This window comes from Populus euphratica, unplaced genomic scaffold, assembly GCF_000495115.2.
Source record: "Populus euphratica unplaced genomic scaffold, PopEup_1.0 scaffold25.1, whole genome shotgun sequence".
Lineage (NCBI taxonomy): Eukaryota > Viridiplantae > Streptophyta > Magnoliopsida > Malpighiales > Salicaceae > Populus > Populus euphratica.
The window spans coordinates 2,875,520-2,899,652 of NW_011499851.1; the positions used below are offsets into that span (position 1 = coordinate 2,875,520).

The window sequence follows — 24,133 nt, forward strand, 5'->3', positions numbered from 1 at the left end:
AATCTTAAATAATTATTAATTAAAAAAACTATTCAAACCCAAAACCTTAATTATACATTGAAAAATTACAAGATTTTCTCATGGTTTATATAGATGCGATTAAGAAAAAAATATATATTGGTTCAATATCAAAGTTGTTAGAGGTTAAAGGCTCTATACTATGTGAACTTTGGGTTTAAATCAGTCTTATGCACCCGTTTGGTTTTAGATTTAATTAATTGAAAAAATAATTTTTCAGTCTTGAAATTGTTTTTTGGTCCCATCCCATAAACAATATTAGTTAAGATTCACTGAATCTATTTGATCAGTTTTTTCAATTTAATACATGAATGTTTTGGCTTTATTTTTTAATAATAGTTGCTAAACTTGAAAAATAAATCATAAAACAAAAATGTTTGGATAGTTTAAAATGTCTATAATAAATTAGCTTTTTATTTTATAAAATGTTAGAATTAATTTCTTTTGTTGAAATTAATTATGACATCCTAAGTCCCTTTATAAATAAGGTTGTGACGTAGATACGAGTGAAGAATAACAAAATATGCTATAAGTTATAAATCTTAAAAGACCAATATTACTATAAATATAAGAAGATATTTGAAATATTTAATTTTTATTCTTTATAGTCTCATTTTTTAAAATGATATGAAAATCTTTTATATTGAAAAAACTAGAAAACCTAGTAATATTAGATAGAAAAAAATAAACTAGTAAAAAATATTCCTTTCAAATTAAAAAAAAAAACTAAAAAGAATAATAATATAAAAAAATAAAAAAATAACAAAGAAAATATTTTTTTTTTCAAAAATCTTATTTGTCAGTCTTCTCAAGTTATAAGGATTTCATCATTTAATTTAGACCTCAATTAGACACTGACCCCACTATGTATATATTTTTTTTTTTGTATGTAAGCCAGCTCATCATGAAATCCTAACATTGAGTGGGTTGCTCTATTATATAGGTCTCAACACAATACTTTCGTGCCCCATCATGAATCCTTAATATAATATATTTATATGACATGTCCAATTATGTATTTTACTATTAAAATTTCCAATAAAAACAATTAATATAAAAAAACAACACACTAGTTTCTAGATTTTTTATTACCCAATAGAAAGCATCCTTAGTCTTTTCTATACAAGCATGGATGTCTTCCATTTCAAAAAATTATTACAATCTTTTATATAAAAAAAACTATAAAACCCAAGTAATATTAATAGAAAAAATAAAATATGAAATAATTGGAGAAATAAAATAGAAAAATTATTCTTTTCAAATAAAAAAACTTAAAAAGCTTGGTAACACCTAATAAAAAAATAAAATCAACTAAGAATATATATATATATATATATATATTTTCCAAAAAAAAAAACTTCAACATCATGGTGGGGGGGCTGCCTAGAGGTACCAAAACCTGGGAAAGATTTGATTTTTTTTTTTTAATGTTTCGCCTATTTCGTTTTTGTATTTTCTCATGTCTTTTATGACAGCGCATCCTTTTTATTTTTTGCACGTTGTTTGAGTTTAGCCTTAGATTACTATTCATTGAGAGGAAATCGAGTCAATTTATTGGTTCGAAGACTAGAAGCTTGAAAGGTTAGGCAGGAGTTGTTGGAATAATAGGAGAATATTCTTACCCGTTGCTTTTAGCCTTAGATTACGATGCACACCTTTTTGTAATTAATTAATTAATCTGATATAATTCCATATTATGTAAGATTTGATTAATTGAATTTATACGCTCATTAATTATAAGATGATTTAATTTATCTTCATCATATCAAATTGAATTAAATATTGCGAGCAATCCAACTTCAAATCCAACCAACATCATGAATCTTTCATCTAAAGGGATAGATAATTCAAATTTATTAAAAAAAAATTTTTCCCCAAGGATGACAACGAGTTATTAACATCATAAACATATTTAAATTGTTTCTAAATTAAATAATAATTTTTTTTCTAAAGAATATATATATATAAATTTTTAATCAAGATTTAGTATACTATAAAATAATACGATACAATAAAAATACTAGATAGACGATAACTATGTGACTTTCAAGTAGGCATGTTGACGCCACTACTTTCTACAAAAACGCTAAACTACGTTTAGCCTCTTAATTTTACCATCTTTTTTTTTTTTTTAATTTTAAAAAAAAAAAAAAAGAAAAGAAAGAGAGTAGCCTTCTATAGCGTTTCTGCATATCAAAAACGTATTAGAAAATTTTAATTTTTTAATTTTTAATTTATTTTTAATTAATATATTTTTAGTAATTATAAATTATTTTAATATACTATATTAAAAATAAATTTTTAAAAATAAAAATATCATAAAAATATAATTTTATAAAAAAAATTATTTAAAAAATAACCCAACTATATTCCTAAACAAATCTTAAAAAAAATGAAGAATCTTCGGTCCAAAAATAACAAAAAGCAGCCCTATAGGCAACACTTTAGCTAGAAGACCCCTCTAGTTTCATTTATTCATTAATTATCCTTAATTGTCCTTATATTTAGTATTGGCAACCCTTTTATTAGTTTATACTCTCAACAAAATTTACAGTCCCTTAACAAAACTGACTTTGATGGGTAAAAAAACTATTGTATTTTATTAAAATAAGTCACAGGCACGCCACAGAAATGTGACATTCGAGATTGAACTACTACATAGTATTTTTATTTTCAAGATCTTAATTTGTTTAAATATTAATTCATTTTCATCAACATTCATTGTATAATATTTTTAAAAAAATTATAAATATAAATTTCAGTAACTAAAATCATTAATAATTTTTCCACAAAGATTGAATTATCTTTAAACAATGCCAGTTTTATTTTTAAAGATAGATAAAATATAATTTTTAAACAATGCCAGTTTTATTTTTATTTTTAAAGATAGATAAAATATAATTAAAGCCAAGGAACCATGTCGTAATTTTTCTATACCATATCTCAATGTTAGATATACATAAAAATATTTTTAAAAGATTTTAAAAGACTATTTTTCCCAAGATATCCATTAATCTTAAGCCACTTTGCTCAAGATTTAAACCATTATGTTGATGGAACTCACTTAATTGGAGAAGATATTTGGTAAAAATTACTAATGGTCTCTTATTATCCAAAGAAATTGAAAGAAAAGGGAGTTCAATTCATATTTGTAGAAAATGCGGGGAGCTATAATGAAAAAAACAAAACAACAGAGATCAGGGGACAGGAAGGCGACGCAAGTCGGCAACTGGAATCTTTCAACCTCCAGCAAGTGATTCTCTCTTTTATACTCTCTTTAAATTATTTCAATAAACCAGCCCCCTTCATATCTCATATAATTCACAACACAAACCATTTTTATATTTGTTTTTTAGATAAAGCAAGCGAAAACACTCGAGGCTTCCCTAACATCAAAACATGACGGTTTCTTCTGCAGAAAATGTTGTTGGTGATGCGTGCGTTTTTTTTTCCTTTTTTTCTTTTAATATTTGCAAGCTATTTATTGGGTCCTTTTAAGTTGTTAGATTTGTATACAAATTAAGATCATTAATGTGTTTGTGTTCGTCTCTTTTATTTCATTCTTTTGATGTTGGTTTTCTCTTTATTTTTGGAGTTATGATCCCTCTAACCATCGACTTGATTTTCATAATCTTGTTTCTTAATGCATTTTAGAGTTTCCATCATATACGTATTGATTCAGTAATAGGAAGACCCACAAGTCTTTGTTATTATTATTATTTTCCCCTCTGATCTGCTAGATGATATTGCGTGCATTGCTCTCGATATTATTTTTTCTTCTTTTCACTATTATCTTAGGACAATTAATTCATCGAGAGTAAACAGGGGTCTTATAAGTTTCCCAAAACGTAGTTGTTTTTGTTAGGATTGATCTTCCTTTTTAATCGAAGCATGAGTGTTGTTGATAGGAACCGGTGGTGGGAGCTAGCTAGGATATGATAGGTTCACAGTAGTTGGTTGCTCCCAAATCTGGAACTGTTGGCTATGAATGCTTTTAATAAGTTAGTAACTGTCCTGTTATCACTTCAAATCATAATTAGGAGCCCACATCTTTCATACATTGACATGTGCTTGATGAAACAAGCTTAAATGGACAAGTTTTTTATATCTTTTTTTTGTCCTCCTGTCAAAATCATGTAATGTTGGAAGAAAATGAATGACGAGAAAGGATATTAGTGACTCAATCTAGTGGCAAAGTGGTTTTGACACTGGTTCTTGATGCTAAAGTAACTGCCTGAAAAGCTGGTGATAAAAGATTTGTACTGTTCGCCGTTTGGGATTCTTCAATATTTGATCACACTCGTTTTTTTTTTTAAAAAAAAAATTCGGATGCAGTACATTCTCTCTCTCCAGGCTTGCTCCTTTGGAAGCGATACTATTTGATGTTGATGGGACTCTCTGTGATTCAGATCCCCTCCACCACTATGCCTTCCGAGAAATGCTTCAAGAGGTAATGCTTCTGTACTGAAAACTCAGGTCTTCATTGTGTTGTGATCATATTTTTCTTCCACACACGTGCATCACACCATTCAAAGCTGTAACAGGAGATGTTCTTTCCATGAGGAGGTGAATATGTTAAATCATGCTGTCTAATTAATAGACCTATTACTTAAGCTATACTTTTTGAAAACTACTAATCCAGATTGGAGAACTAATCACATTGCGTTGTCCAACAGATAAATTTCAATGATGGGGTCCCAATTACGGAGGAATTCTTTGTTAAGACTATTGCTGGCAAGCATAATGAGGATATTGCCTTGTCCCTCTTTCCCGATGATCTCCAGCGAGGCTTAAAATTCACGGAGGATAAGGAAGCCATGTTCCGAAGGTAGATCACCTACCAGTTATTTCCTCTGTTGAGATTCTCTCTTGGTCCAAACCATGTAACCTCTTCTATTTGAAACAGGTTGGCATCTGAGCAACTTAAGCCTATAAATGGTCTATACAAATTGAAGAAATGGGTCGAAGACCGTGGGCTGAAACGAGCTGCAGTTACGAATGCTCCAAGAGCAAATGCTGAACTCATGATCTCACTTCTGGGCCTCTCAGATTTTTTTCATGCTGTTATCATTGGGGATGATTGTCAACATGCCAAACCACACCCAGAACCCTACTTGAAGGCTCTTGAAGTACTCAATGTGTCAAAGGACCACACCTTTGTGTGCGAGGTTGGTCTTCTTCTTGGATTTGTTATTTTCTAAGCTTCTGAAGCTCGGGGAATTTTCTTAACATTCTGTTCTGTTTTTCCTTGGTTAGGATTCTGTTTCAGGCATAAAAGCTGGGGTGGCCGCCGGGATGCCTGTTGTTGGTTTAACTACCAGAAACCCAGAACATTTATTGCTGGAGGCAAAGCCTACACTTCTTATAAAGGATTATGAAGATCCAAAGTTGTGGACAGCTCTGGAAGAACTTGATAAGCAAGCAGCTGCTGCAAAACCTACTGCTTGAATAATCTCCTTGGTAACTATAAGGATTATGATTTACCTGAATAATTCTTTTCCAATAGAACTTGCGTATCTTACCCCCTGAAGCTGCTTGCGGTCTGACATCAAGCGCATTGGCCCATAATGAATGGCATCCATTTGGTTTGAGGGGATGTGTCACTCCTAACATTCATATAGAACATGCGTATGCAGTGCTTCTCAAAGGTATTGGGATAATTACTTGAAAATAAATGGAATCACAATATTGTATTCTACTTTCGGTGTGTAATCTGAAAACAAATTTATATTCGATCATTATGATCTGATTATGCATTTTCTGATAATTACTATTCGGAACTCTTGTCACTTTCGGAGCCACGTCTTTGCAAATAGGCCCTTCAGAATGAACCCTTCCAACCTTACACCGATTCACAGAATGATAATGGCACAATCCAATCTAGCTAACTTGGCAGTCAGAGTTTATGTTGAGATTTTTTATTCAAACTACAGTGGTGGGGCCCCGGGGGGGGTGTGGGGGTGTGGGTGTAAATTTATGTGTTAGGATTTAAAGAGTATAAGCTAGAGGAAAAAACAAAATACTAGACTAGGAGATGTTTGTTAGTATTTTTTAAAATTTATGTAGCGATGGTGCTCACTCTCATATACGTGATTAATTTTATAAATTCTAAAATTAATAATTTTTATATTTCATATACTTTAATTTTATGAATTCTAAAATTAATAATTTTTATATATCATGATTAATTTTATGAATTCTAAAATTAATAATAATATAAGTTTTTATAATTAATTTTATAAGTACTAAAATTAATAATAATGTAAACTTTCACGATTAATTTATAAATTCTAAAATTAATAACTTTATAATTTTTTAACAACTATTATATAAATAGTTATATAAATAAGTAAGAATTTAAACATGAAACTATATAAAAAAAAAATCTCTTCATCTCATATTCCTAGGTTGATATTTGTTAATATTTTTTTTGTTTTTGTTTTTTTTTTTTTAAAATTGAAACGGCGGGCCGTGGTCATGTCAGTATTTAATAGACAAAAAAGTAGTAACGTGAAATGCATTAGCTAAAAAAAATTAAAAAGATATGAAAAGCACTTTGAGCCGCTTGCTGATGCACAACACGACAATTCAGTCAAGGAACAAGCAAAAAGAAGGCAGTGAAGCAGCCCACCCGCGTCTTTTGCTCCCCTTTTATAGATTCCCCTATTTGGTTCTCTTCAATTATCTTGGGCTCTGGGACCTCTCGTTCATTCAATACCCCCTTAAAGAAGAACAGGCTCTCTCTTCTCAAGGAGTATAGATAGACCCTTGTGCTATTTGCAGCCTCGCATCAAATTATAGCAATGACAGTTTCTTCTGGTGAAAACTCGGTTGAGAGGTATTTCTCTTAATCTCCTTTCTTGCTTGATCTTCGTTTCCAAGTTTTAATGTTGATTGTGTACGTCAATGGATGTTTAGAAAACCAAAAAGGTTTTACTGCCTATGATTCTGTGTCTCAGTCTCAATCCACTCTGTCCTGTTTTGTAATTAATTACCTGGTTCTACACCAGGTGTTTTGTTTATGTTTTAGTTGCATGTATCATTTAGGGAGAGATTTTATCAGATATTAGTAAAAGCGTTAGCATAAAACTTCAGAGTTGAGACACGAGAATAAAAAATGTAATGAATCCATCGGATCAAGTGGTGCTGAGTGTTAGGACAGCTGAAAACACATCCCTTGTTTTCTGTAATCCACCTAACTAGCCAAATATTGTTTTCTCGGCTGATTATTTCATGGAACCTCTTTATTGAATGTAATACAAATTTTAAATGGATGGTAAGCACGAAGATGGAAATGATGTTTCTAATGGTATTGAAACAAAAACCAGATCCAAAAAGAATTACATTTTCACGTTGCCTGAAGTTCAAACATCTCAGCTTTTTTTGTGGAAAATAGATTATAGGCCCTGGGGAAGGAAATGGATAAAGGCGGATTGAAAATAATAATAACCAAGTCACTGCGCATGATATGAGAAGCAAACTGGACTGAAGATGCAATTTTGATGCTTAGTTGGTGGTTAAGAAATCAGGGGCACGACTCGCCAGCCATGGCGATTGATGATCTTGATTCAATTGTCTTCGTTTTCTGGGTGCAGAAAAAGCTCTCTTTCCGGATTTGCTCCACTGGAAGCTGTATTATTTGATGTTGATGGAACTTTATGCGATTCTGATCCCCTTCACTATTTTACCTTTCGAGAAATGCTTCAAGAGGTAACTTGTTTAATGAATATGGTCGTTGTTTCTGATCAATAATCAAATGAGTTAAATTACACAAAATGAAGTGGAGGGGATTAACCAGCATTTTGGTTTGTAATAGATAAATTTCAACGGAGGGGTTCCCATTACCGAGAAGTTCTTCTCTGAGAAACTTTCTGGCAAGCATAATGAAGATATGGCTTTGGTTCTCTTCCCTGATGATATTGAAGGAGGCATGAAATTTCTTGCTGATAAAGAAGCTGTGTTTCGGAGGTAAAATGCCAATGTTTCTTATATTGTTATAAGTTTTCCTGAAGCCCTTACCATGAGATTTCTCCAATGGAAAAACAGATTGGCCCCAGAAAGATTGAAGGCTGTAAATGGCCTATACAAAATGAAGAAATGGGTTGAAGATAATGGCTTGAAACGGGCTGCAGTTACTAACGCTCCAAGAGAGAATGCTGAACTCATCATATCGATTCTGGGGCTCACAGATTTCTTTGAAGCTCTTATAATAGGAAGTGAATGTGAGCATCCAAAACCACACCCAGACCCCTACTCGAAGGCTCTTGAAGCACTCAAGGTGTCAAAAGACCACACTTTTGTATTTGAGGTATCCCTTCTTCCCTCAGCTCCCTCCAAATATTGCTCCAAGCCATTGTTCTTTCGTGAAATCTGATGCTTTGCTTTTCTGGTTTTCACTTGAACAGGATTCTGTTTCAGGGATAAAATCTGGAGTGGCAGCTGGGTTGCCAGTTGTTGGGTTGACTACAGGAAACCCAGAGGATGCGCTGATGGAAGCAAACCCTACCTTTCTCCTCAAGGATTATAATGATCCAAAACTCTGGGCAGCACTGGAAGAGCTTGAGAGTGCAGGAAACGCTGTAGTTTGAACAATTCATTGCCAAAATAGTGTATTACTGCTCATCTTTCCACCATTATTTACTGCTTAACCTGTAAAACATACTGCTTGAACAAGGATCTCGATCACAGGCTTGAATAAGCTCACAGGCTTGATTAAGGGCTTGCGTTGTCTAATGAGGCCTAATAATAGCATCTTGACAGTTAAATTCTTCTGTAAATGCTCAAAGTGTCTTTTCAAATGCAATCTTATTTTTGCCTTTAGTAAGTGAGACTAAGATTTTTGAATAAAAATAAAAGAAATTAAAAAAAAACCAATTAAATTATCATAGAAAACTAATAAAATAACTAAGTTTTAGACATATATAAAAGCCCGCTAATGTTCATAGATTTAATTTTTTAAATTAAAGGGATTGACACTAAAAACATAAAGATTAATCAAGTTATTAACTCATTGTTTTATTAAAAACACAGGATTAAATAATAGTTTTCTCATGTTGTAAATTGTTTCCATAAATCTGGAAAAAAGAAAACGAGAATGGAAACTTGAGTCTCACTTCCATCATTGGCTAAAATAATTCGACCTTGGAGGAGAAAGAAAGGGGTCAAAGTGTGCGGGAAGTTTCTGATTTAGGCATTTGGGATAGGGGCCGTGGTGATATAATGAATTAGAGCTTGTTGGTTGGTTTTCAAAAATGATTCTGAACAAAATTGATTTCTTTATTTTTATTTTTTCTTCAACTTATATTTTTATAATTTTAAATTTTATAATTTTTTTTAAATCATTTTGATGTGTTAATATCAAAATAATTTTTTTAAAAAAATATTATTTTAATATATTTTTCAATAAAAAAACATTTTAAAAAATCACTACTATAATATCAAATGAGTTACAGAATTTTTTATTTTGAATATTAATTAAAAAAAACTACAAGATCTCTTAGCTTTCCAGTACATACAAACATATTATATTGTGAATGATAATAGTGGTACATGATATTTTTTTTATTCTTTAATTTTATTTTCTTTTAGCATTGAGTTTTTTTTTATATAATTTATTTATTTTATATTGAGTTGATTTGAGCATGGACTTTTGATGATTTATTTTGATTAACTTAACATATGATTCTCATGACATAACAAAATGTTGTTTGGTAATGAATTTGGCAAAATAAAATTTTTCTTAGTTTTAATATATTCTAGAGTATTTTTAACCCTTAATTTAGTGAAAGATATAGATAGTGGCCCTAGAATATTTTTTCATCAGGTTGTTTCTTGTTCCTGGGGAGATTGAAGGGTAATGTGAGGTTAATAGTGGGTATATCGAAGTCTGTAAGGATTCTTTTAGAAGTTTTCAAGTGAGATTGGAAAACAAAAATCTTTTTTTTGTTAAATACGTCGGAACTTAACTTTATGGTATGACTAGTGAAGAACATTTAGCTTATTTTTGTTAATATATAATTAAATAAAAAATAATTTTAAAAACATAAATTTATTAAACTTAGTTAGATTCATAACTTATATCATAAGTTTAACGTATTAATTTAAATTGATTTAGTATGTTATTTTTTTAATAAAATAAAAATATTTTCTTGAAAATTGTTTTAATCAAGACATTTTTCTTATTAGTTTTTCATATTATTTTTTAACTGTTACATCAATAAAGTCATATTAAATTAATCACATAAAATTTTGTATTAGACTCAAATTAGACGAGGATTCAGGACAATAGGATTTAAAATTGTCCATCAACACAGGGTTTGTTGGGACTTTCAAAGAGTTCTCCACAAAAATATACATGTTATTCTTATATCTTTTAATATACTCACATTAAAATTATTAAATTTATTTTTAATTAAAACTTTATTTTAAATTTATGATTCATATTTTTTTTATCGCCGGAAAACATTCGCGTGAACATTATCTATGTATATTTAAAAAAAATATATATTCTACTTGTAATATAGCTTGTGCCAACCATATTAGATTAAAATTTTACTAGATTATTTTAAAAACTCAGTTTTATAAAAGGATCAACTCAGTGTAATTAGCCTAATTTAGAATGATTTTTGAAGTATACTTAACAGGTGTTATCTTAATTGCTTTGGCTTTTTTTTATTAGGACATTTTATACCTTTACATAAATTGTTGATAATTTATTTTTTTCATCATATTATTGAATTTAAAAATATTTTTGCAGAATATATATATATATATATATATATATATATATATGTCTTCCTCTATTAATTTTAATTTTAAAACTTAAGAACTCTAGTTTCTATTACATGAGGTTGACTGAAATTCATATGCATTTAAGATTAGTAATATATGTTTTTTTTTACTGCTGAAAAACACGCACAATACCTGAACATTATCTATCTACATAAGAAAAGAAAATTGATTCTACCAGGGACGTAGTGTGTGCCAACTAAAGACCCGCTAAGAGCAGTGTTATCTTATAATGGATGGAACCCTGTGATTATGATAGCCTTTACATTCTTGGAAGCGAGTTTTCCTACGGAAAAATACATGTCGCCCCAGAAAGATTGAAGGCCGTAGATGGCTTATAAAAGAAATAATAATAATAAATGGGCTGAAGATCGTGGCTAGAAACGGGCTGAGGTTGCTAATGCTCCAAGAGAGAATGCCAAATGAAAAAAAAAAAAAAGGGGTTCAGATTTGCCTCGAACAGTAAAGCATTTTTAATTGGAAACGATTTGATGGCATCTCACAAATGTATATAGTGTACTAAATAAATGTACAATGATAGCAACTAAGGTTTTCAATTCATAGTGATTAAAAGGAGCTAGTTCGTACTTTAAGAATTTTAAATTAAATTTTTTATTGTTTTGGTATGTTAAATTAAAAATAAATTTTAATAAATAAAAATATTATTTAACTATATTTCTGAATAAAAATATTTTGAAAATTCATACAAAATATCAAACAATTAAAATAAAAAAAAACCTGAGCAAGGATTATAAGAGAAATCTACTAGACATCCGCAACTGAAAGCGGTTGAAAGACTTGCAACAGAGAAAAATTCAGGATATATAAAAGATCATCCCAGCTGAAAAAACTGGAATTGGCTGCACGAGAGGCTAATATAATCCGCCTGCCGTATCATGCCTGTCAATCACTAACTATATCAGATTTTCTCTTCATCATTCATCTCATGCAGCCCATGAGACTGAATCAATCTCATCCCTTGCATTTTTGTATAACTCAAGCCTTCTTGCACATTTCTGCCTCCTTTCCATCAATGCAGGATCTTCATCTAGCAATGCTGCAAGTTGCTTTCCCTACAGAACAAATGACTGAAAAATCAATAAAACACGTACTTGTAATTGTCTTGCAGTAGGCAGATGGTAAAAAAAAAAAAAAACACCAAGTTTATATGACATCAAATTGGAGAATCTTTCCCTACCTCCTTTTTACCCACTTGGGTATAGAAGAGATCCAGTAAAGATCGCTTGGCCTCCTTCACTTGACAATGAACCACAGCCTTTGGAATTGAATTCCTCAGTGTCTGAGACACCATACCAACATAAGAGGATACGTTTGATCCTATTCTACGAAAATGCCCCTCTGCGTATCGGTCTACATTAGAGACAGTTGGATCTCCACCCTTCTCCGCCTCTAGGGGAAGTTTCCTGAAGAAATCAACAGTTAGGTAAGAGGATTCCATCTCCACCAACCTCAAAGTTGTCTTCTTACTGTCTTCGCGGAACCTCTCCAGTGCATCAGTGGCTGCAGAAGCTATTTCAGCTTGAAGAGTTGGAAAGCGCTTCAACTCCTGTTCATTTCCCAAATCACTAATTATCATTCTTTCTAGATCTTTTCCAGTCATACACCTGTAAAGTTTCTGAATTCCAAACCTGGGTCTCTCCAATTGACCTCCTTACAATCTCCTTCAAAATAAAGTGAACCTGCAAGATAACACCGATCAATAGAACATATTGCAGATTCCATGACTGGATGAGATCTGACGGAATTTGTAGGAATGAGGAAAGTTCAGACAGAATTTTATGACCACATCTTGTGATGCAAACCTTTGTTACGTATCCAGAGACTCTTATTCTTATAAGACACTACTTATTTGAATTAACTTTGAAAAGGATTCCTGAAAGTTAGCCAAACTTCCATTTATTTTTCTTCTGTAATGTTTTGAATACATATCACTCAGATATCATCCATAGCCATGAAATTTCTTGCGGCTTCAGACCAGCAAACATCTCATGAACATATAAGAATTCCTTATCCATCATTACCAGTTACTTAATATGAAAACTCATCATGAAGAACAGATGATGGAAGTTTAAAACAAGAAACATGGTTACTTACGGCATCTACAGAAGCTTCAGCAGGGCCTCTGAAGTAATTAAGTGCACCATCAATAAGACGTCGATAACCTTGCTCTGGTGCAATTAGATGAGGTTGATATCCATCTGCCTCTGAAACCACTTTTCTTACATTTTGCAGAGACAAGTGACGGTCAAATGGAAGCTTCCTCAAAGCAGTAGGAAGCTGGTAGTCAAAAACTCCATAAATTCGATCACCACCAGGACGCCTGAGGTTTAGTTAAAAAAAAAAAAAAAAAACTGGTTATAGCAGTTCTAAGAATCTAATCATTCAGATAATTAGAAAGGAAAACAATATCATCAAAAACAAACAGCTCATAATGAAGAATTGATGGGCATTTCTAAGATTGATCTATTCAAATATAACATGAAAGAACAAGTGCACTTCAATCAAGAGAATGAGAATTCCTTCAATGCAACTATGCATGTTTCCCTTGAACACAAAATCAATCAAAACTGAGACCTGGCCTTATTTATTTACTATTGATATGATTCAAAATGAAGTAACAAATTGTGTTATGATGCTGCTTCCACTAACAGCTGGAAACAGTTTCATTAACAGAAAGAATGATGAAAAACAAAGTTTGTTACGGTACCCTCCATCCAAATGTTCCTTGAATACACGATCAAATGCTCGGCACAACTCTAGAATAGTATATAGCTGAGCCTGTTGCACACACATAACAACAATTAGTAAATAATCAACCCAGCTGATGTCCATCTATCAACAATAAACAAATAGTACATGAACTCCTCACCCCAGCATCAATTGCAACAGGTCTACCAAGGTGATCCAACTCTGATTCAAGATCATCGATGCTTCTATTTATTAAAGATGTGATACCTGGTATGCGAGTTTTAATTACAGATTCCAAGTGCTAGAAACACATCAATTGTCATTAGTGATCAGCAATTGTACATGGAATTGAGAAAAAATTATAGAAGTGGAAAAATGCTAACATAAGCTGGAAAACTGTCAACATTACATTAGACATGCAGAGTTAGTTTCTGAAAACGAGGGGATAAGGTGAAAAGAAGAATTTCACCCTAATAGACTTGACATTTAGCAATTGATAAACAAGTTGGGATAACAAGTGGAGAAAATGTTGTCAGATTCGCATATAAAGCAGAAATTGAACCTTGGACAGAAGTTTTGCAAGATATTCAGAACCCATTCTGCCAGCCAAGTGTCCATAATCAGGACTGGTGGAAAAGAACTCACGCTCCCTTTGACGAGCAGCAATCATATCCACATTTTTATTAATATCAGCTTGAGAGCGGTTAACAATTCCAACCCAAGGGTGTTGAAGCGGGTAAGCCCTTCCTTCAAGAACCTTAAATTGCACAGAGAGGAATGTAATTAAGTATAAATTATCAAATGCAAAGAAACACATGCTCACTAACTTATAAAAGTAGAAGGGGGTTTATTTGATTTTTATTTGCAGTCATAAAACATATGAAATGCTCTAATTATGCCCATTTTGGACTCAATTGATAGAACGGATTAACATTTTTCACATATCATCTAGACTGAAGCGAAACATTTCAGTGCTACAGAATTGCAGTAGAACAGAGAAAAGCAAGAAAGTTTACATCTTGTGCATTTGTTCCCTTATCCATCAAGTCAAGCTTTGTCAACACACCGAATGTCCTTTCACCTGGAAAGAAACAGAAAAACTCCACATCAAGGAAAGAACACCAAAAAAAAAATAGTAGGGGAATACGCCATGTAAGGCTGGGGTGAGTCCTAAAAAAAATAAGAGAGTAGAAAGTAAAACCTGCTGGATCAACTTCTCTAGCAAGTTTGATAGCATCAGATGTTGCTATATCTTGATTGGCTGGAGTTATGGCCAGAATAATGCAATTTGGCTGCATTCCATTGGTCACATGTTAGTGCATTAAAACGTAGGGGGGCAGAAGCAGATCATAAAGAACTTGAAAATAGATATATTTATCAATTCTCACAAATTTGGGATGATAAAAAACAAAAAAATTCCTTTCAATTAACAAATAGAGATTACATGGTAAAAACAACAGATCAATATTAACCAAAAAATGTAGCAATACCTCATACATTCATATCAAAAACCAATCACAAGTATTGGAAACTTCATTCATTATGATCAATGGAAAACAGACATTATACAGTAGTTTAAAAACACTGAAAACGGAAAGACTAATAAAATGAAACTCCTAGAGCTTCTACTGTGGTTTGGAGCACACGTGTAGTGCAGGTGGAGCCCCTAATCAAGTCTCCCTTAGCCACCAAAATTTTGCTTTTGCTAAAGACAAATAACAAGAGTCCTCCAGAGAGGCAAATTAGAGAGCATAACTGATTCAGAGAACCACAGCACAAATTCAGAGAAAGAAAGAGGGTAGACATGCAATAATTGAGTAAATCTAGTCATTAGTGTAAGTGTATATATAAATCTACAGAAGTGTATACAATCTTAAATCCACAAATTGTGCATATTTTTAGCAATTTATGATATAAATATTACATCTAATGCTCATTAAGTGATAAATTTTATCAATAAATTGCTCAAAAATAAGTTTGATCTACCTTCTCAACATATAAACGAACCATATTCTCGATGTCCTTAACAATGCTCTCTGGCTGACCCTCTATCATTAACAAACATCTCTAGTTATGCACTAATAAAAATAGCACACGCATTTTAACAGAAGAAAGGGCAGAATCATACAAGAGAAGGAAAGAGAAGTATACCTACTGCAACTTTTGTTAAACCAGGCAAATCTATTAAAGTCAAGTTGACAACTGCAAAAGGAAAAAAAAATGATATACCGAGAACATTGTGCAAGAAATTGAAATATGCAAAACGAAATTGTAATTCTATTATGATCCAGTCAAGATAAGGGTCGCTATAAATGGTGTTCTGGAAAATAGATGTAATATGATGTTTGCTGAACAGCTCAAGTTCTTTTACCATTTGGGGAGTAGATACTCAGATGAATAGGAACAGGAGATATCTGCTTTGACTTCCCAGTAATTTTATCAGTTTCGTCTTGAATTTCCTTTCGGACCATAGCTGCACACGAAGAAATACAGTTAACCACTGGTAAATGTACCTTCTACTCCAAAAGATAAGAAAAGGGTAGAGAAACACAAACATTTTATAGCCAAATAACTTATATCCTGTGACAGTGGCAGTTTTCTGATAAACAACTTAAAATGGCCAAATAAGGAGAGAGATCAAATTTGAAATATTGGAAGAAAGTAGTCAACCCATATACCATGAGAATAGTTCAACTACGAAACCTATCGAAATTTTAGTCGGAAAGCCATTAGAACCCTCATGTTTGAAACATGTCATCTCAAATAAATCATCTAATCATATCAAAATTCAGAAGCACAAAAACAATGCAAAATGTCAAAAGTGTAAACAGAGAGGGAATCTGGAGCAGGCTGGGAGATAAGACACATATCTGGTCAGCATTTTTCACCAGAAAACAAAACTATTTTCTGAAAGATTATGTAACCAAGCAACGCAATCATACACTATAATCAGCATAACAGATCACATACCGAAATCTGTAAATCTCTCCCTTTGCTTATGAAGAAACTCTGCATACTCAGTTATCCCTGGTTCTGTCTTGTGCAGTTGCAATACCAAAGGCCGCCTAGTCACAATCCCTGAAAATCACACAAAACCATAAGAAATAAAACGTGGAAGGAATATTTTTTCTTGTCAATCAAACCAAGGAAACTTAAAAATTATTCATTTTTCATTTTCTTTTCAATGTTAAAGTGCAATCAAATTTCAAGCTATACCAATATATAACCCAAATTTTATGCAAAACATTATTGATGTAATTAATCCAAACAAGCGAGAAACAAAAAAAAAATCATATGAAATTCATAACTTCAACTTTTCTTCTTTTTTTCCTCAAGTCACATCAACTAATAATTCGAAAACTTTCAATTTATGCATTTTTTTTAAGTTTCAGTTTAAATTCACACATGTAAACAACAAAACAGAGTCCAAAACTAAGAATGTAGGAGAAAGCAAAGAGGAAACTGCAGGACCAAAAACATGTTCCACAAAACAAACCAGGAAGTAAATATAAAACTATTTGCTAAAGTAGTTTGACTCAGTTGACTTGAAACTTTAATACCTAAGAAAACATTCACATTTTCTATTATTTCTTTTAAATTTCTCAGCATCCAATCAGATTTTAAACTGAAATCAACAAAATAAGGAAAAACATAAATTGAAAATTTACCTGATCCTCTTGGAAGAAAATCTCTACCCACAATGCTCTCCAACACTGATGACTTTCCAGAACTCTACAATAATAAATACACAAAAGCATACATATTGTAATATTTATTACCTATATACGTATAAATATACACTTGGATATACATAAATATATGGCCAGAAAATTGTTATATTGCATTTTCGATAAATTAATTTTATTCAAGTTAAGAGAAAAATAAATAAAATCCTTAGAACAAAAAACAAATTCTCATTTGAAACAGAAATACAAAGCAGACCTTAACAGCTCAAAAAAAACTACTACACTCACTAAAATTATCAAAACACATAAAAAATCATACGTATGCAACACATACAAAGACATGATACGTATGCGTGCACGGTACACAGAAAAAAAAAAGTAAAAGAAAAAGAGGAAAATAAAGAGAAACTTTCAAAAACAACCGCGTCCACTTCAGATTTCCAAAACACACAAATATATATAACAAAAATACAGTGTGAGTGGAGATATAGAGAGAGAGGAGGACCTGGCCACCAACAACGGCGACAGAGGGAAGAGACTCCCAGAGAGTAGGCAAAGAAGCGGCAGCGGCGCCACCAGAGTCACCGCCGTAGTCACCGAGAATAGTACAGGCCCTCTGTATTCTATTAACAAGACTAATCAAGCTCTCCATGGTAGCCATTTGAGAAGAAGAAACCTTAGGTTTCTCTTCTGTAACTGCAAGATGTTTCTGCAAGGAGGTAGTTGCGATTGTTTTTGAATTTGAAATGGAGCGCAAAACGGAAACTAAAAAACACGAAGTGATTGTGACAGAGAGCAGGTAGAGGAGGAAGATAAAGAGAGCTATTTTCGCTTTTCTTGTTTTATTTCGTTTATTTGGGATTGGAGGGAGAGAGAAAGTATGTGTCATTTATACTGATGCGCCACGTCAGCTAACCTCTTGGTTGGTTTGAATAGGAGTGGACCTCCTCGTGACTCGAATTTGAACTCCCACTAGGTCATCGCTTAATGGCTAAAATTCACTATTGGTCCCTGTAGTTTTCTATTTTGATCATATTAACCCCTTTTTTTAATAATTTGGTCACGCACTATTCGCCTGTACTTCCCTTTTTTTGGCCATTCAATAACCTCTGTTTAGTTTTTAGCAATTTTAGCCTTATTTATGGTTTTTTATTTCAAATGTGTATGATTCACCATTAAAAAAAACGTATTTTACTAAAATATTAAACTTCATTACATTGATTTACTTTAAATATATTTATTACATTCAAACTATTGTATTATTATATAACTAATAAAATGCATCTAGAGACTTTGTTAGCTGTTACTTTACATTTATCTTTTCATAAAAAAATATTATAAAATCTACCTTAGTTTAGAAAAGTCAAACCATCTAGGGATTTTTTTATATTTTTTTTTCATATTTTTTTCTTGAATTTTAAATTTTAGTATCTACTCCAACATGGCACTGTTTTTCACAAGTCAACTAATGGGTTTCTTGGTCAATTAACGGGAAAAGTTAATAGTGAGTCTTTGATGACCAAACGTATTAGTAGATGTTTTTTAAGATTTTGAATTTTAAATTTTTTATTTAAAGTTATTTTTTTATGTTTTAAGATTATCTTAAGGTATTGTATTAAAAATTATTTTTTAAAATAAAAAATATTTTAATACTTTTTTATATAAAAAATATTTTAAAAACCAACCATCATTATATTACTAAAGACCCTGCGATCAAATTATTAGCAAATGATTTAATCTGATCGAATTTAGAAAGTACAAGGATCAACAGTGATTTTTAGCATATTTTTAATTTTGTTAAATATAAACAACTGCTATATCTGTATATCTAAATTCTTTTATAAGAATATGTTTTTTCAACTCTATATATTTATATTTGTAAAGCTCTTACGGGGTTTTTACAAGCCTTTTTAGTCTACAATATATCTACATTGTATTTTATAGTATAAAATTAGAACCTATTACAAAATGTTACGATTCTCCATAATAATCAAATTATATAATATGAAATGGCTAAAATGTTTTACACGCATAAATATTTTATATTTTTTTATGAGTATTTTTTATTAACAATAAAAGGTATTGCTGGACCAAGTTGGCATGTTAATTGAAACGAAGTTCATTCGTTATGTAATTTTAAGGATATACTTCTACATTACTAAATAGTAATCTCATGAAAGTGTAGATGATCCGAATTTTTAATATTGTAAGTAAAGAACGGATCTTTCAAATATAATTTAGATAATATTTTTATAATTATTTTATGATAGTTTTTTATTCATAGGAATATTTGTAAAAACTAATTATGTAATCATTTTTATTTTTTATTTTTGGATAAAAATCAAGGCTTAAAGCCTAAAAACTAAATTAACCGGGGACTACAAAATCAATCAAATCAGGTCAGGGCACAAAATCAAATAAAGACTATTGGTCATTAGTACAAAATCATGACACGACGCTTTTCGTGCCGCTGCAAAAGCCATTACTTTTGTTGTTGCTGAACGTCGCACGCTCCATCTGAAGAACATGGAACCCTTCCTCCTGTTGGTGCATGAGTTGCAGGCACGCCTATTTTTCTCGCCCGTTTAGCCTAGTTCTTGTACTTTGTTTTAGTTTTAATTTTATTTTCTTAACACTTTTTTTTTAATTAGTCTAATTCTATTTTATTTTATAAATTTATCTTAATATTGTACGATTCTCATATCAAGACAACTAAAAGATATTATTAAATTAAATCTCAAATAAAATCAATACAATAAGATTAGATTAAAACAAAAGTTAAAGTACCAAAAAAAAAACACGTGAACTTGCTCCTTGATCATGCAAATCAGTCCTTGATTGTGATAAAAACAGAACTTAACATTTTTTAAGCTTTTTGATCCCTTTATTGTAAATCAATTAAATTAAATTTTGTTTCGCAAAATCAAGACTTAACCAAGTGACATAACATTTCCTCAATGCCTTGAGACCCTCGTGTGTGCACATGAAAAACTAATTACTAAGACCAAACGCAAATCAAAGTAATTTTAAAGGATCAAATTATAAAATAAAAAATTGAGATATAAAATTCTATGGGCCAAAAAAGAAGAAGATGCAATGTTTGAATAGAAGTCTTTTAGGGTTTTTTTTATATATATATAATATAATTATAATTATAATTATAATATTTTTTGGATCAAAAACGTATATTTAATGAGTCTAATTTGGATGGATATGGAAGCATAACCTCATGAAATCCAAAGTGATAAAACACAGATTTTAGAAGTTTCAAAATCTATTATTTTATAAAGATCATTATTATACAGTCGAATCCTCTTAACGCTTCAAAGTTGGAAAGTTGGATATATAGACGAAGAATTTAGATTACAACAAACCAATCTTAGAAGAATTTAACTGGTTAACAAAGACTCGGGATTATATTATCACACTAATATTTTTTTAAATGTTTTTTATTTTAAAATATATTAAAATAATATTTTTTATTTAAAAAAAATTATTTTGATATATACATATTAAAATGATATAAATATATAAAAAAATTCATTTTTTTAAAAATATTTTTAAAACACAATGTCGTACACACCCACTATATCTCTGCATGGGAGGTCTATACACAGAGACCAAGTTCGTTATTGTAATTTTCTAACTTTTCCATATATATATATGCAACTTACTGCCAGCAGGTCTAAAAATATAGTCCGATTTAAGCTACTCAGCTCTAGTTTCTGACACAGCAACAAAGCTGAATATTATTTCAGCATGTATCATGCCTCTTGAGCTCCACGCTAAGCTACTTGTTAGCTCAAGAGTACAGAACGTGAATTACGATAGTCCATAGAATGAATTGATTGAAACTGCATGATGAACCGATCTCTGCGCAATAGTCATGCTGAGCCTATCAAGATTGTAGTCTAAACGTGCTTCTGTAATAGGCTTTGTTCTTGAAATTCTTTTGTAACCAGACCAGCATAAATTTGCGCGCAATATGTTTCTTATAATGCCGGGACAGATGTTGAAAACTAAAACACAGAAGTATTTTAACATCCCAAGTGTTTAATGATTGATTCACCCTCTTTTAAATTCAAAATTCATTAATACTGACTAACTAGTTATAACCATTCTAACACAAAACCTTTTTTATAGAGATTCCTACTTACACTAGGATTTTATCGGAAAGTGCAGGGGCATAACTAGGAACCAGGGCCTGACAAGCTCTCTCTTCCTCTGCTGTCCTTCGAGACTCTAGAGCAAGCTTTTCAAGTATCAGGAATTCGTTAGTCTAGAAAAGAAGCTGCATGGTTTATTTGTCGATGATGAGCTTCTTCTTCATGTTCTTCCATTGTCCAGCTAAAAAACAAAAGCTGCATGTGAAGGTCAAACCTGCTTTCTTCCATTTATTTACAAATCCGTAATAGATGAAATGGTAAAATGACTATACAAAATTAAAGAAACTTCTTCCCGCAATTGTTCTATATTTATAGGACTTGCTTATATTTCCTAGCTCTTACCTTGTACATTAATTCTCGTGTGTTTAAACTATCAACCAGTCTCCAATTGTGCGCCAGCAACCTCATTTTCACTGGTAAGGCTTGTCTTGGATTTAGCATCATCTAGATAATGTTGATAAATGTAGGAAAGAAAGCCCCAGATTGCCAACAGCATTGCCATAACCTTCACACCATTCATCTTATCGTGGAAAAATATCACAGCAAGAATGGGAACAATCGGCAAAGCCAGTGTACTTATGACATTAGAGAAAAGAGAGGATACCTCAAAAATCAACCCCAACAAACCCACTGAGGAAACTTGCCATGTAATAGCAGTCCAAATCAGAGTCATCAAATAGGATACTTTTCCTTCTTTATATTCTTTCATCTCATTTTCAAGACTTTCCCATTCTCTGCTTGCAAAAAGTCCCACCACACAGCCACAAGTTGCAACAAAAGATGGATATATTTGCATATTCAACACGGTAGAGAAGGTCTCTTTATTGATAACCTTCTCAAAAGAAAGCTGCACGAGGGAAAGGTACAAAGAGTATGTTGCTGATGCACCAAGTGTACAGAAAAATCCAATTACGTATTTTCTTCTGGGAATGTCTGCAGGGTTCTCAGAGTCTGCATTAACTGCTAGAAGGGAGGCTGAAGCAGTAAGGAGAATTAGAGAATTGAGCACAAATGGAGATAACTTTTGTGAATTGAGGAAGAAGGAGAAGAGTGCATTAAAGGCCAGTTGAATTGCACAGAGAAGAGAATAAGTGGAGACAGGAAGGTATAATAGTCCATATGAGTACATCAAGTTGTCACCTGTTAAGAGTGCCCCAAAGCCAATGTATAGAAATGTAAGAGTGGATAGTTTAGGACCTTCTGGTTTGTTTGCAAAGGAAGAGCTAATGGGATTTGTTGCGGTTTTGGAATTGATAGAAGAAGTGAAGAAGAAAAGGAGGGGAAGTAGGATTGGAAAGCCAGCAGATTGAACAAACGTTGCCATCCACTTGCTATTCCCACCTTTGTCATAGTATAATCTTCCCAAAAGAGTGGCAGCAGATTGCCCCGAGAGAAGAAATAGTATATAGCAGGTCACTCGGAGCCACCACTTGTAATGAATGAGTTTTGGTAGCTTCATTTTGTTGTTAATAGAGGAGGCATCATTACTTGAGTTTGGCTCTTTATCATCTGCAGCTGGAAAATAGCAAAACCATTCACTTGAATACAAACAAGCGAAGAGCAAAACGATTATTGCTTGCAGAGGATTTTGATCACCCACACTTATTCTTGCCTTAAGTCCATTTATGAGTATTCATGGCATGATTGCATGTTAACTGCGTATATTGAAAGTTAACCAGATTCTAATTCAAGAAGAACAGGCTTCACTAGCTTGCCACGCTTCATCTATGTCATGTGCTGGATTATTTCGTAAGGGGTTATGTAGGACATAAAACTGGATTAAATAATACAAGCCACTGGTCTACCTATCTCATATTGGTCACCAATTAATTACTTAAGCAATTTCTGAATACTCTGGATTCTAAGTTTTCGATTGAAGTAGAAGATCATAAGAAAATGAATGGAAGATTAATCATATGCTTTGGACACTGACACGACAACTAAATTCGATATAAAAAAGAGAATAAGCAGTACATGTATGGAGAAGCAGCGCATATATAGTAAAAATAATCTGACTAACCTGTGATTTGTAGTTCAATGCCTTCAGCATCCTCCATGAAGATCAATTATAACCAGAGATGTAGCCAAAGTGAAAGGTATTCTTATCTTTCTTCCACTGCTAAGCAAAGAGAAAAGGGTCTTGAATCATAGAGCATTTAAAGGATGATTTTTCCATCTCAGTCAGTCAATACTTTACATTTTGCACTGCTCTATAACTCCATTGGCTAAATTTAAACTCTTGCGAAGTTGACTTGCTGGTCTATCTTAGGTCTGATTTCTTTAGAACCAGGATAAGGCGCGGATCTTAATTTCCATAAAGTGGAATGGATAATCATGGAATTACAGTCCATGCTTTTTTGTAAGTGGTCAAAAATGGCTAGCCACCTAGCTAGTGGCTGTGGATCCATACTAAAATAGCCTTTTTGGCTTGATTTCAATTCCAGTGCTGCTGCTTTGACGTAACCAAAAAAATCTACTGTTGACTTGTTGTTTAGGGTTCTTGCATTATGAATAACACAAGACATCCATTTGCTCGTCACCATTTAATTTGACGAGATGAAATAATCTTTTTGCTAATGATATCTGAGATTTTGGGTGTCAGTATTGCCAAAAACATGAATATCCTAGCTATTAAGCTGATCCATACCTTAGCAGCTAAAAGGACTGCAGCAGCAACTTAACTTTCCAAGTCAACTTGTTGACCTATAAAGCTTTTCCGCGTCTTCCTTTTGCTTTCACGGGTAAATAGTCATCAAGATATCTGTA

General features: G+C 32.0%; 4 protein-coding genes across 7 annotated transcripts; 2 read left to right on the forward strand and 2 right to left on the reverse strand.

Moving 5' to 3' along the window:
- Nucleotides 1–3,308: 3,308 nt before the first annotated feature.
- Nucleotides 3,309–5,798, forward strand: LOC105121618 (haloacid dehalogenase-like hydrolase domain-containing protein Sgpp). Its single transcript, XM_011020343.1, has 5 exons — nt 3,309–3,455; nt 4,354–4,468; nt 4,695–4,846; nt 4,925–5,186; nt 5,275–5,798. Exons 1-5 carry the CDS (start codon nt 3,418–3,420, stop codon nt 5,464–5,466), a joined length of 759 nt encoding a protein of 252 aa, XP_011018645.1. The 5' UTR covers nt 3,309–3,417; the 3' UTR covers nt 5,467–5,798.
- A 741-nt stretch (nt 5,799–6,539) lies between these two features.
- On the forward strand, nt 6,540–8,795 carry LOC105121620 (haloacid dehalogenase-like hydrolase domain-containing protein Sgpp). Its single transcript, XM_011020344.1, has 5 exons — nt 6,540–6,856; nt 7,614–7,728; nt 7,835–7,986; nt 8,065–8,326; nt 8,424–8,795. Exons 1-5 carry the CDS (start codon nt 6,822–6,824, stop codon nt 8,604–8,606), a joined length of 747 nt encoding a protein of 248 aa, XP_011018646.1. The 5' UTR covers nt 6,540–6,821; the 3' UTR covers nt 8,607–8,795.
- Nucleotides 8,796–11,534: 2,739 nt separating this feature from the next.
- LOC105121621 (dynamin-related protein 1E-like) lies at nt 11,535–18,045 on the reverse strand. Of its 2 annotated transcripts, XR_841580.1 has the most exons (16): nt 17,707–18,045; nt 17,184–17,247; nt 16,486–16,593; nt 15,887–15,988; nt 15,667–15,717; nt 15,502–15,563; nt 14,717–14,807; nt 14,532–14,596; nt 14,078–14,272; nt 13,697–13,816; nt 13,535–13,605; nt 12,922–13,147; nt 12,456–12,506; nt 12,005–12,373; nt 11,692–11,879; nt 11,535–11,661 (listed from the first exon to the last, which is right to left on the reverse strand). XR_841580.1 is itself a non-coding variant. In XM_011020345.1 (15 exons), exons 1-15 carry the CDS (start codon nt 17,860–17,862, stop codon nt 11,751–11,753), a joined length of 1,860 nt encoding a protein of 619 aa, XP_011018647.1. In that variant the 5' UTR covers nt 17,863–18,045; the 3' UTR covers nt 11,535–11,750. The 2 variants fall into 2 exon arrangements, 1 of the variants encoding a protein (XP_011018647.1); XM_011020345.1 differs by having other exon boundaries at nt 11,535–11,879.
- Nucleotides 18,046–21,174: 3,129 nt separating this feature from the next.
- On the reverse strand, nt 21,175–23,877 carry LOC105121622 (probable purine permease 11). Of its 3 annotated transcripts, none has more exons than XM_011020348.1 (3): nt 23,388–23,877; nt 21,710–22,876; nt 21,175–21,548 (listed from the first exon to the last, which is right to left on the reverse strand). In XM_011020348.1, the coding sequence occupies exons 1-2, from the start codon at nt 23,422–23,424 to the stop codon at nt 21,741–21,743; spliced, it is 1,173 nt and encodes a 390-aa protein (XP_011018650.1). In that variant the 5' UTR covers nt 23,425–23,877; the 3' UTR covers nt 21,175–21,548; nt 21,710–21,740. The 3 variants fall into 3 exon arrangements, with proteins under 3 accessions (XP_011018650.1, XP_011018649.1, XP_011018648.1); XM_011020347.1 differs by having other exon boundaries at nt 21,175–21,562; nt 21,710–22,882; nt 23,388–23,765; XM_011020346.1 differs by having other exon boundaries at nt 21,710–22,882; nt 23,388–23,764.
- Between the last annotated feature and the right edge of the window lie 256 nt (nt 23,878–24,133).

Excerpts from the sequence above, each read along its gene's own strand:
- LOC105121620 (XM_011020344.1), top strand. The coding sequence starts at position 6,822 with ATGACAGTTTCTTCTGGTGAAAACTCGGTTGAGAG. Across the intron at positions 7,729-7,834 it reads TTCGAGAAATGCTTCAAGAG|ATAAATTTCAACGGAGGGGT; the intron begins GTAACTTGTTTA and ends GGTTTGTAATAG. Across the intron at positions 8,327-8,423 it reads ACCACACTTTTGTATTTGAG|GATTCTGTTTCAGGGATAAA; the intron begins GTATCCCTTCTT and ends TCACTTGAACAG.
- LOC105121622 (XM_011020347.1), bottom strand. The coding sequence starts at position 23,424 with ATGGAGGATGCTGAAGGCATTGAACTACAAATCACAG. Across the intron at positions 22,883-23,387 it reads CATTGAACTACAAATCACAG|CTGCAGATGATAAAGAGCCA; the intron begins GTTAGTCAGATT and ends GCTATTTTCCAG.
- LOC105121621 (XM_011020345.1), bottom strand. The coding sequence starts at position 17,862 with ATGGCTACCATGGAGAGCTTGATTAGTCTTGTTAATAGAATACAGAGG. Across the intron at positions 15,718-15,886 it reads GAGTATCTACTCCCCAAATG|TTGTCAACTTGACTTTAATA; the intron begins GTAAAAGAACTT and ends TTCCTTTTGCAG. Across the intron at positions 14,273-14,531 it reads AGGGAACAAATGCACAAGAT|GTTCTTGAAGGAAGGGCTTA; the intron begins GTAAACTTTCTT and ends GTGCAATTTAAG.
- LOC105121618 (XM_011020343.1), top strand. The coding sequence starts at position 3,418 with ATGACGGTTTCTTCTGCAGAAAATGTTGTTGGTGATGC. Across the intron at positions 4,469-4,694 it reads TCCGAGAAATGCTTCAAGAG|ATAAATTTCAATGATGGGGT; the intron begins GTAATGCTTCTG and ends GTTGTCCAACAG. Across the intron at positions 5,187-5,274 it reads ACCACACCTTTGTGTGCGAG|GATTCTGTTTCAGGCATAAA; the intron begins GTTGGTCTTCTT and ends TTCCTTGGTTAG.